The 12,588-nt window shown below is 41.5% G+C and overlaps 1 protein-coding gene across 2 annotated transcripts in view; it reads right to left on the bottom strand.

The window, feature by feature from the left end:
- Positions 1 to 12,588, bottom strand: part of kremen1 (kringle containing transmembrane protein 1) — a 164,357-nt gene that overhangs the window by 26,851 nt on the left and 124,918 nt on the right. For both annotated transcript variants that reach the window (XM_048611475.1, XM_048611476.1), the window contains one exon: positions 12,473 to 12,557. In XM_048611475.1, the coding sequence (XP_048467432.1) occupies positions 12,473 to 12,557 (85 nt within the window). The remainder of the gene's footprint in view (positions 1 to 12,472; positions 12,558 to 12,588) is intronic.

The following is a 12,588-nucleotide window of genomic DNA, read 5'->3' as shown; positions in this document are numbered from 1 at the left end:
AAAATGCCACTGAAAACCAACACAGCAACAAAATGCCTCAAGTCTTTGATGTTAGGCTGACACTGTCAAATATTCTGGGACCTGCTTCTCATCAGTGATTTAAGAAGTTTCCACTGGGGCTCATCAATGTGATGGTGAAGCTCCAAGAATGGAAAAACAAAGTCATCACTTCAAGATGTGGCTTCTTTATTTTGGTTTTGGTAAATAACACACATAACAAGCAAATAGCAAGTCACTAACAAAAGATGTCATAAATCTTGCTTTAAAGCTCTTGTATCATCTTTCAACTGAACTAAGGAACTGAAAGAAACCAATTTTCTGCCCCTTAGCCACTTTCCCATAGCACCAATGGGCCATCTGTATTATTGCTTGTGAATTCAACAGCCTTCTGGATTCAATATTGAGTTCAACAATTTTAGAACATAGAACAGTACAGGCCCTTTGGCCCATGATGTTGTGCCAACCTATTATCCTAATAAGATCAATCTACCCTGCATTTTACTATCCTCCAAGTGCCTATCCATGAGTCGCTTAGAAGGATCTAAAGTATCTGACTCCAATACCACTGCCGGCAGCGCATTCCACACGCCCACCACTCTCTTTGTGAAGAAGGTGGAGTTGAACCCAGGTTCCTGGAGTTGTGAGGTAGCAGTGCTAACCACTAAGCCATTATTCCGCCCCTAATTTTAGGGCTTGAGCTCTTCCAATATCGTCACCCTAAACCCCACACACCAGGTCTTGTTATCACGTAGTCTGCTATTATACACAACCCAGTGTTAGCCACTAACAGTCCCCATTAATAACTATTCACCCTCCTAGCCAGATCGTTATCTACTCCTTTGTATATCCAACTGTTCTTCTCTCTCTTTGGGCTTTATCCCCACCTATTGTTTACTCCTTACGCCCTCCCTCCACTTTATATTCTGCAGATAAACTGACATTTTTCTAGCTACCATCAGTTCTGAGCAAAGGTCACTCAACCTGAAACATTAATTCTGATTTCTCTCCACAGATGCTGCCAGACCTGCTGAGCTTTTCCTGCAATTTCTGTTTTTGTTTCTGTATTACCGTGAAATGGTTCTCATCAGAATAGTGAAATCAATGAAACTTGGCTTTCGTTGGTAGGGGCTTGCAATGTGGTCAATAGGTGTCCAGGCCATGTCACCACTGGGCAGCTGCAAGGTTACCACTGAGTTGTTGGAGGGAGAGAGGGAATGAGAGGGAGATCAGGTTGGGAAAGATGTTTGAGTTGAAAAGGATGATTAGTTTTGAAAGGGATGACTTTTTTCTCTCTCTCACTGATGGGATCAGTCATATCATCATGATCCACATGAATGTTATTACAGCACATCTCCCTCCGCCCATCTAAGTTCCTCTCCACTTGGTTTGCATTATTTCAATGATTTACTTCTACTTAGTTATATAGTCTTTACTTTGTTGTTAAAGAGGGTGGCAGTGGTCTCGTGATAATCTCACTGGACTAGTAGCTCAGAATCCTAAGTTAATGTTCTAGTGACATAGCTTCAAATCCCATGCAGCAGATGTTGAAATTTGAAATCATGGGTGAAAAGCTAGACTAATGGCATCCACTTGTAAAAGCCCTTCTAATTCACTTATGTCCAGTTTCAGTGCTCTAATCACTGTGTTGAGTGAAGTCTGGCCACTTCAATCATCTTAAAAATTGTTTACAAGGACTAAATACATCTTGCATCTAAAATTGAACCAATCTTTGGCTAACCTTTCCCATAGTCTTTCTGGAAGTCTTGATGAAATAATTTTACTCTTGACTGCATATGGCACATGTCTGGCATGAAAAAATGTAACCTTTATGTCTTTCTAAATGTTTGGCACCACACCCATTGTTGTACACTCACACTTCCTAATATTTAGATAACCAACATGGTGTTTCTATAGAAATTTATTTGTCGCAGTCTTTGCAGGGAATCTTGTATATGACATTGGTCCTGTCCATCGTGGGTAGCGGGTCTTTGGTTCGGGTTAGCAGTTGGAGTAGGGTTGATGTGGGTTTGGGTGCTACTCTGATGCCCAGTGGTCGTAGGAGTCTTGTGGTTAGTTCAGATGTGTTCTTGATGTAAGGTAGCGTGATGATATCTTCCTGGTGTAATAGGCAACCACGCCAGGAAGACACTGCATGCCCCAACACATTCATCACGCTACCTTACATCAAGATTCCCTGCAAAGACTGCGATAAACACTACATTGGACAGACAGGAAGGAAGTTAGCCACAAGAGTACACAAACAAAAGCTGGCAACAAAAAGACACGACCAATACTCACTCATCTCCATCCACATGGATAAGGAAAACCACCAGTCCAATTGGGACAAAACCAGGATCCTGGGACAGGCGAAGCAAAGACAAGCATGGGAATTTCTAGAGGCCTGGTTCTCCACTAACAAGGCCATCAATAAACACATAGAACTAGACTCTATATATACTCCACTGCAAAGGAAAACCAGAAGTGAGGTAATCCAGCCCAACGGACACCAGAGTTTAAATACCAGGCAGGAAAACACAACAGCACTTCATCGGAGGCTGCACTGATGATGTTACCCAGCAGAGTAATGAAACTTCTACAGAACAACGAACCAGCTTGGCAAGCCAACCAATCACAGCATCCACAACCCGAGCTACAAATCGACTCCAAAACCTTATGTCAGCAGAGTGCCCAGTTTCCTCACAGTACTGCCTGATTTCAGGACCTGACTCCCATCTGTGAGAGAATTGTATTGTCTCTTCCCATTTTAAATCCTCCTTGAAATGAAGGAAGTCCCTTATTCCATATGCCAACTGCTATAGAGCCCTTAACTAATTCATCTTCAAAGCTACTGCTAGATGATACAAATCCATTAAAAGGATGTGTAATGGTGTGTTCTTCCTGGTTGCCATTTTCAGGGTTCAGGAGACCAGCAAGCAGAAGGCTTTTGATAAGATTCTATGCAAATGAATTTAGCACATGGGATGAGTGTGGTGTACGGGCATAGATTGAGAACTAGTTAACAGATTGTAGAAATAAACAGGTCAATTGCCACATGGCAGCCTGTTATTAGTGAGGTACTACCGCTGTTCACAATCTATAGAAATGATTTAAATGTGGGGAGCAAATGGGATATCTGCAAATTTGGCGATTGCACATGACTGAGTAAATTGTGGGGAGGTTGTAAGGTGGCTTCAAGGGAACTTGGGTAGGTCCAGTGAATGGCAGATGGAACACAATGTGAAAAATGTGAAAATATCCTCTGTAGTAGAAAAGAAAAGTAACAAAGAAGAAAATTTCTTCAAAGGTGAGCGGTTGGGAAGGATTGATGTCTAAAGGGACATGGGTGTCCTTGTTCTTGAGTCACTAAAAGCTAGCATGCAGGTGCAGCATATAATTAGGAAGGCAAATGAGATTTTAGCATTCATTCCATGGGGATTTGAATATAGGATTAAAAAAAATGTCTTGCTGCAATTGTGTAGAACTCTGTGAGAGTGCATCTGGAATGTACAGTTTATCTAAGGAAAGATGTCATTTCCATTGAGGTTTCCATTGAGACTCCTTGAGATGGAGCAACTGGGCCTGCACTGTCTAGAGCTTTGAAAAATGAGAGGTGATCTGAATTGAATCTAAACAATTCTTACAAAGGGTGCAGGATGGATATGGATAGGATTTTTTCCTGGTTGATGAATCCAGAACAAGGGGACACAATCTCACAATAAGGGATAGGCCATTTAGGACTGAGATGAGGAGGAATTTATTTGGAATTCTCTACACCATAAGGCTGTGGAATCTCAATTGTTGAGCATGTTCAATATAGAGATCTGTAGATTTCTCAATGTTTCAAGCGCCGACTGTAATTAAAGGGTCCTACAACTTTTAGGAGCTCAGGGCAGTATTTAAAGGAAGGAATAAGTGTCTTGTCTGCCAGATGAAGAGCCAACAAGAGCCCTGTATGGGCCCACCATATTATGTTAGGCACATTAACTGGGTAGTGGTGGACCTTTCCCAGGATCAAAGACCTCAAGGTCCAAAATTCCTCACCCTGTGAGCTGTTGGCCAATCAGAGGCAGATGGTCAGGATTGTCAAGGGATCCAAGCAGGGGGTGAGTGATGGTGGGGGTGGCGGGATTGCGGGATGGGGATTGTAGGGGATGGGGATGGAGACCTGGCTACAAGAACAGAGGTTTGGCTCTCAGTGGGATCCTTCCATTCCTGGTGCCTAGCCCCTCACTCAGACAATAAGTGTCTTTGAATGAAGAACCCCTTGCAAAGCCCAGAAGCAACCTTGACTGGGTTTGGTTTTCAGCCTTCAGATATTACAAGTTTCTCACCCACTGCTGGGTGGAGAAGTCATCCAGGGACATCTCCTCCATGGAAGTCAGCAGAGCAGAGGTGGGCAGGTAGGTGTTTCCACATTTGCCATGCTCTGACTGAAATAAAATTTCTCCACCAAGCCTGTCCTGAGACAGGAACATTAAATTCCACCCATCCGTTTAGGAGTAGGCTTTCCAGCTGTATATTCCATTAAACCATGGCTGTCCTCTGTCTTCATTCTCTTTTTCCCACATTTCTACCATTTTCCCAATCCTGAACAAAATCTCAATCTCGAGCGTTTCAACTGTCAGGACCCGCAGATTTTTTTGGTAGAGAGAATTATCTGAAAAATTGCTTCCTGGTCTCCTTCCTAAATTTTAAGACTACATTCTCTCATTCACTTCCCCCCACTAGAGGAAATAGTTCCTCTGTTTTAATTTATTGCAATAAATCCTTTCAAGCACTTCAATCACTTCATCCCTTTGAGACTCAAAGGAAGTCGAACAAAATTTATGTAACTTGTCTTTGTAATTTAATCCTCCAATTCTGATGAATCTGCTCCCTATCTCTCCATGGCCAATGTATCCTTCCTGTAGTGAACGGAATTGATTTTATTTACCTCATTTCCAAGGCTAATCAATTGTGCGTTATTGTATCATCACCAAGCAGGAATGCCACTCCTGCCCTTTGAACCCTTAGAATATGACCAATATAATTTCGATACAAATTTACCAGAATCCCAATGTCCTATTTAATAAGTTTGAGGCTACAACACTTCTAAATCAGCAATACAGCAACAATAAAACATTTGAATGTTCACTTACTTCCACCTCTTCCTCTGTATATGGTTTTAGAATTTTAAAAAAAGCTTTGTATACCATTTAACTTGATCTGCCCTATGTCACTGTGCACTCAAAATGCTCCTGCTCGAATTACCATCTCCATTTAAAGAGATATGGTATCTGCTGAATACACCCACCTTTTAAGTCCAAGTCAATAATCGCCTTAAATTCAGGGTTTAACTTGTGATCAGCCTGACGTCCGCCTTGTTTGAAATGATTGAAGAACTTCAGTTTTTAAAAGTTACCACGAGATTTTAATAGCTAGCAAGTTTCCTGCCTTTGTAGTTTGATTACTCCTCTCTACAATCAGCTTGTAGTGTATACATAAAATACATTTTAATTATTCCACGGTGGCGAAACTTCAAAGGGAACACCTCTGCATAGGTGGTCTTCTTAACAAAGGTTAAAATTACCCAGTTATTGGAGGTAATTAGTATTTGTGACCTCCAACTGTGCTCATCCTCTTGTCCTGATATTTTCTTCCATTCTTGCACCTTTATTTTATTCTTACTAAATGAAATGCTTATATTCATGTTAACAAACAAAGACAGATATGAGAACTATCCACTTATCTACAATCCTATTCTTATATCTCCTTAAAAACCTTGAGGTTTGCAATGAATGAGTTTAGTGCACACTGATACAGCATAGCAAATGGCAGCTATATTGTGCACGGTAAAATCTGTCATAGAATCCCGACAGAATGGAAGTAGGCCATTTGGTCCATCAAGTCCACACCAACCCTCCGAAGAGCATCTGACCCAGACCCACCATCCTACCCTATCTCTGTAACCCTGCATTTCCCATGGCTAATCCCCTTAACCTGCACATCCCTGGACTGTGGGAAGAAACCCATGCAGACAAGATGTGAATGTGCAAACTCCACACAGTTGCCCAAGGGTTGAATCAAACCCAGGTCCCTAGCACTGTAAGGAAGCAGTGCTAATCACTGAGCCACCATGCCATGCCATCAGCGACCTGGTAATCTGCTCCCTCTTTTCTACTTTGCTTGGCTCTTTAACCAGCACTTCAATGTTTTTATTCATGTTTTTTTCCTGTCTCCCTGCTTCCACTGTCCACTTTGAAAGTGAAGCTCCTTTGCCTTCTCAAAGCTCTCACAGTTGGGAGTTTTAACCAACTGATAAAAGTTCTTCTTTCAGCTTTAGGAACGAAATGGCCACATCAGCAATACAAGCAGAAAAAGCATCGCTGTAAAGCCCGCAGTGAAAACAGTGCCTGTCCTCAGCAAAGAGGGCTCCACAAAATTAAACTCAGCTGCCATGCTCAGGGAATCAATGCTGTTAAATAATAAACAGGCAGACAAGCCTCTGAATTCTTTGTGTAATGGTGTAAGAGAGCAGCTCTCACAGTTAATTAGACCCGACGGCACGGTCTACCTTGAACCTCAAAGGGAAATCAGCAATCATGTCCTGATCTGCATGTGACGGATGCTGGGAGGTGAACGTGCTAAGCGCAGATAAATAACATGCCTTACTTTGTTTGGCGTGGCTCGCTCAAATTAAGGCAAGGATTTCAAAGTGGGAGTCAGATTCAATCCTTATTGTCACAGTATGCTGTTATCATTAAACAACTGCAGCTGGACCACTGCCATATGTGTAGCTGTGTATTTGAAAAGTCTTGCAGGGCTTTAGGGCTAGCACTGATTGATGGCTCTTTCAAAGAGATGCCACAGGCATCATGGGCCGAATGGCCTCCTGTGCTGTATGAATCTATCAGGTGCTTTGAAGCAAAATTCAGAGCTCAGTTCTTAAGCCTCAAGAGTGTAGCCCACAAATCAACTGCTCTCAGCTAACTGCTATTAAGTCCAAGGGATCATTTTGACTTTTAGGACTCGTGTTTGCACACTAATGGGATAAAGGACCCTTTTATAGAGTCACAGTCATACAGCACGGAAACAGACCACTCAGTCCACGCCAACCATGTTCCCAAACGAAACTAGTCCCATCTGCCTGCTCTCGGCCCATATGCCTCCAAACCTTTCCTATTCATGTACTAACCCAAATGTATTTTATATGTTGTAACCGTACCTGCATCCACCACTTCCTCTGGCACTTCATTGCACACACGAACCCCACTCTGTAAATACATTGTCCCTCATGTACTTTTTAAAACTTTCTCCTTTCATCTTAAAAATATGGCCCCTAGTTTTGAACTCCCCCACCCTAGGGAAAGGCCTCGTACTATTCACCTTATCAATGCCCTTCATGATTATATAAACCTCTATAAGGTCACCCCTCAATCTCCTATGCTCCAGTGAAAAAAATCCTAGCCTATCTTTATAACTCAAACCCTCCATTCTCAGCAGGATCCTAGCAATTTTTTTTTAACCCTCTCCAGTTTAATAATATCCTTCCTATAACAGGGAGACCAGAACTGCACGCAGTACTCCTGAAGAGGCCTCACCAATGCCCTGTACAACCTCAACATGACGCCCCAACTCCTATACTCAAAGGTCTGAGCAACGAAGGTAAGTGCTCCAAAGCCTCCTTAATCACCCTATATATCTGTGACGCAAATTTCAAACAATTCCTTCAAACTATTTCCCATGTACAAGGTTACAGCACAGACGCGCCACAATTTAGTCCCAAAAAGTTGTCTTGTCTTGAATTGTCTGCAAGGAGATATGAGTCAAGGTGGATTGTTGAGGCGTTGAGCCAGTGATTGGTGAGTTGTTTGAGATAGCAAAGGGTTACCTGTGACTTAGAAATGTTCAATGCTCATATTCCAACCCCCAGTACTTAATAGCATTAAATTATTTTTTGTTTAAAAAGTAGAAAAAACTCCAGATCCTAAACTCCTTCTCTTCAAAAAGAAAGTTAACTGCAAGGAAAGACTGTTGATTTAAACTGCTCTCGTCAAGAATTCAGGATGTTCAAAAGCGTTGTACAACCCAAGGATGTGCTGTGGAGTGCAGTCATCATTTTAATGTAGGCAACATACAGTCAGTGTGCGTTCAGTGAGATCACACTAAAAGCCAACAAATAACAGGAAAGGCCACTTTTTCAGAGTGTTGCTCAGGAAAGATTGTTGGCTGAGAAACTTCTTCAAATAGTGTCAACGTCTTTTAAATCCACCTGAGACAAGGGCCTAAGGATTCAATCATTCAGCTCCTACTGCACAGGCACGTAAAGATTCAGTACGATGGGCAGGGACAGAAATGCATTACCTACCCTATCAGGTGGGTATCATACAGTCATAGACCTTCAGCTTCCATTGTGCTTGTCTGAAACTGGCAGGAATGCCTTTGCTTGTGAAAATGGAAGTGTGAAAATGTGAAATTGGACTGAGCGTGCAGGCTGCAGGTCAGTGTCTTCAGGCACTTAGCAAATTAAACTTTAAAGCTGCTCTTGGAGGTGACCAATCAAAAGGTAAGTTTGAAGTTTTTGGACTTCCACTGTTGTGGAGGCAGCATAAGCAAGAATGCAACTTTTGGGTTCCCCATTAATTTCATTGCAAGCCTGCTCCCATTCCTACACCCCCCAGCCCTTCTCCACAACCACCAGCAGCTCCTGAGGAACACAACTAGTAATTAAATAGGCAGCTCGATCACCTATAATGTGGAGCTCAACTGTTTGTTAGCAAGAAGGCAGTTGGTTGTGGTCCTTTACTAAGAACAAGAATGTGTCCACAGCAGTAACAGTTGTGCAATAATGACAGAATGGAGATCAATGAGCCTGTAACTGAACTGGAAATGGCTCACTTTTTTAAAACTCATTTGCAAGATGAGGGCATCACTGGCTAGGCAGCATTTATTGCCCATCTCTAATTGCCCAGAGGGCAGTTAAGAGTCAATCACATTGCTGTGGGTCTGGAGTCACATGTAGGCCACGCCAAGTAAGGATGGCAGTTTCCTTCCCTAAAGGGCATTAATGAACCAGATGGGATTTTCCAACAATCAACAATAGATTCTTGGTCATTATTTGACTCTTAATTTAAGATATTTTTCTATTGAATTCAAATTCCACTATCTTGAACACGGGTCCCCAGAACATTATCTGGATCACTGAATTAACAATCCAGCAATAACACCATTAGGTCTTTGCCTCCCACTGCTCTTTTCAACTTCTTACTGAAAACTGAGTCAGAATGATTTTATGTAAATGGTGATACAACCATTCATTTTTCATGAGCATTTGAAAGTATGACTCCATTTATTTTAATCTTAAACTGCGATATTTCAACCCAGAACTTCTGTTATTATCAGTTGCTGCTCTGAGCCAATTTCTTGATGATTTTACCAGGTCTCTCTCTTTAAATACTTTTGTTTCCCCGAAAATCTTTTATACAATTTCAGCTACCTTTTGTTTTCACATATAGCTGCTCTGAAGTTTATTGATGGCTGGATCACTTTTAATGCTGATATGCAGATTGGGTTCGTATTCTCTTCGGTACTTTTGAAGTGCAGCCTGTATACAAAGGATGTTGCTTTACCAGCATGACCAGATGCTTTATTAGGAAGGAACAGACAGCATGGGTGTATTTTTAAAGCTAAGGAGACCTCAGTGGTGCCAAAAAGACTCAAAGATCGCATATTAAAAACAACTGACATTACTGCATTACAAAAGAGTAGGATGTAATGCATTAGTTGCATGGACCCTTGGCCAAAACCATTCTGTACCATGTTCAGTTTGAGACACCACATCTCCAGGAAGATGTACCAACCTTGGAAGGAATACAGTGTTGGTCAACTAGAATGATCTGCAGTTTGAAGGCTTAAATTATAAGGAACGGTTCCATAAACCTGGTATATTCTCCTGAATATACAAGGAGGACGGGATGATCTGAGCCTTAAAATAAACATTGCAGAGAAAATTAGAAAGCACTTTTTTCCCCATAAAGGAGGATAAAATTCTGGAATTTTCTCCTAAAAAGTTGTGACTGCTTGAACAATTGGAGCATTCAAGACTGAGATGGATAAATTTTATTGGGTAAGGATAGAAGGAGATGTGGAGAGGTTTTGGTATCCCTCAGCTATGATCTAACAGAATGGTACAACAAACTTCAGGGACTGAATGGCTTTGTCCTGTTGCTGTGTTGTAACACATACTTTGGCAGTACCAGAGACAAGCCAGCAACATGGAGGAAGTATAATTGACCATGCGTACGATGTTCTGGTATCCACATTTTGAGGGGCTGTTGGTCTGCTGCCAGCTAATGCACTGACTTTGCTTCTGGTTCACTCTTTAATGTGTATTTGACAACACGATGTCTGTATCATAGACGGCTGCTCAATGAAAACACTCAGAGTTAAATGGAGACACTAATGGCATCACTAGTTTACATTTTGGGGCAACAACACACTTCTCACATGTTTTGACTTCACCCAAAGGACTAACAAATTGCTACACTGCAAGTATAGGACAGCGCAGTGGCTCGATGGTTAGCGCTACTGCCTCACAGCATTAGGGACCTGGCTTTGATTCCAGCCTTGGGTGATTGTGTGGAGTTTGCATGTTCTCCTTGTGTCTGTGTGTGTTTCCTCCCACAGTCCAAAGATGTGCAAGCTAGGTGGGTTAGCCATGGGAGATGCAGGGCCACAGGGCAGTGGGGTGTGTCTGAGTGGGATGCTCTTTGGAGGGCTGGTGTGGATTCCCTGAGCCAAATGGCTTGCTCCCACACTGTAGGGATTCTATAAGTTGCTAAAATAAACAAGGGGCAGGCCAACATGCAGCTTGCTACAATTCAGAAATTGATTTTAAATTCTGAATACAAAATGTTTTTCCCACCATCTCTTCTTTTCAAAACTTCTTACTTAGAAAGATCCTCACAGTCCCGCAAAAGTGATTCCAGAGTTTGTGCCTCAATGTCTCTGTACCCCAAACCTATTCCACATGTGGCTCATATTTCTTGTGAAGGACTTCCTGACATCAAACCTTAAATTGTCCAGTATAAACGTCAACTCAAGCCCCTCTATCCCGTGGTCATAGTTTTGTTTGAAGTGGTACAACATGCTGTTTTGTTAGTTACTGCCTTATATTTTGCTTCAGGGGCTCTCTCAGTTGTCTGTCTTTAACACTGAAAATTCAAGTTCTTCCAGTTTTACCTCATAACTCAGATCTCTCACAAAAACAGATCACTCAACTGACCTTCATCAAACAAGAATCACAATTTATGCTTGTTAACTGCACCAACTCTAATTATACAGATTACTGATAAGGACTTTTACAGTGCAATGGTCATGTTAGGGCAAAAGATCTAGGTTCCAGTCCCAGATGTCCCATAGATATGTCATGTGTCTCAACTAAGCAGGTTGATTGAAAATGTATTTTTGCAAATTAAATGATACACCAACCTATAACATGATCATTTTGCCGATGATTAACATCTTAAATTGAACCCATTCAATACTTTACACTTTCTGGATTAAATCAGTATAATCCATACATTTCTAACACAGGATATCCTTCACTTAATATCTATGCTTCCACCACTGGTTGCTACTTTTACTTGTTATCTAATCTTTTATCAATAATTCCAATGCATTTTGTGCTTCATATTCAGTGTTTTCCTGTAGCATGCCCAAATTCTGTCATATTGAATATGTACTAAATCAAGCTGGATGTTGTATCAGAAGAGCTTGGCTGTTAGATGATTGCTTTTTGCTGTGTCAAACTTTTCTTATTGTCATCCTGTAAATTCTCCAACATAGGTGTTATGGTCAATCTGATGGCACTCATTCAAAAATAACAAAGGCAAGTTGAAGCAGTGGTGATTATGGTTTAAGTATTATGTTACAACTACTGGTGACAGTGTGATTAGACAGTAACTCCATGGTGACACTTCCAAAACATGCACTGGTTCATTTCTCCATTTCCTTAGATTACCTGGATTCTGGAGAATGTTACATTTTCAGATATTACTAAGAAAGGAAGCCTATTAACAACAACAGGTGGAGTTCAACAGTTAGAAAGGAATCCAGATCATTTATGGAAATTATAAGCCAGTGAGCAGGTGGAATTTAATGCATGATGTATGAGTTAAATAAATAGAACAAAAACAGCAGAAGGAAACTCAGAAGACTCAGAACTAAGTGTAATACTGGATTGTCATTGGCAATGTTCAAACTTGAGTCAATTTAGAATAAGCTGGACACTCTGTACCAGTTAACCCAGTGGCAGGGCTTTGAGACTGATACAGTGCGCAGTGAGTACTAGGGTGACATTTTCCTGGGCTACAGGGCTAAAAACCACATCTTGCATTCACTAACTGTGTCACCGGACAGAAAAGCCATAATTACACTGACTTTAAAATGAAAGCTGTCTAGCTTAAGATGAGGTAAAACCTCCTAAACTTACTTTACTGTTAGGTGAAGAAGAATCTTCGAAACCATCGCTATCGCTGTCAGTGTTAGCAAGGCTGCCAAGGCATAGATAGTCCACACTGTAAAGAAGCACAGGGTTGGTTAGTAGAG

Source organism: Rhincodon typus, chromosome 24, assembly GCF_021869965.1.
Source record: "Rhincodon typus isolate 14 chromosome 24, sRhiTyp1.1, whole genome shotgun sequence".
NCBI classification, from domain to species: domain Eukaryota; kingdom Metazoa; phylum Chordata; class Chondrichthyes; order Orectolobiformes; family Rhincodontidae; genus Rhincodon; species Rhincodon typus.
Note: the sequence above shows the minus strand (reverse complement) of the source record. Positions and strands in the feature narration are given on the sequence as shown.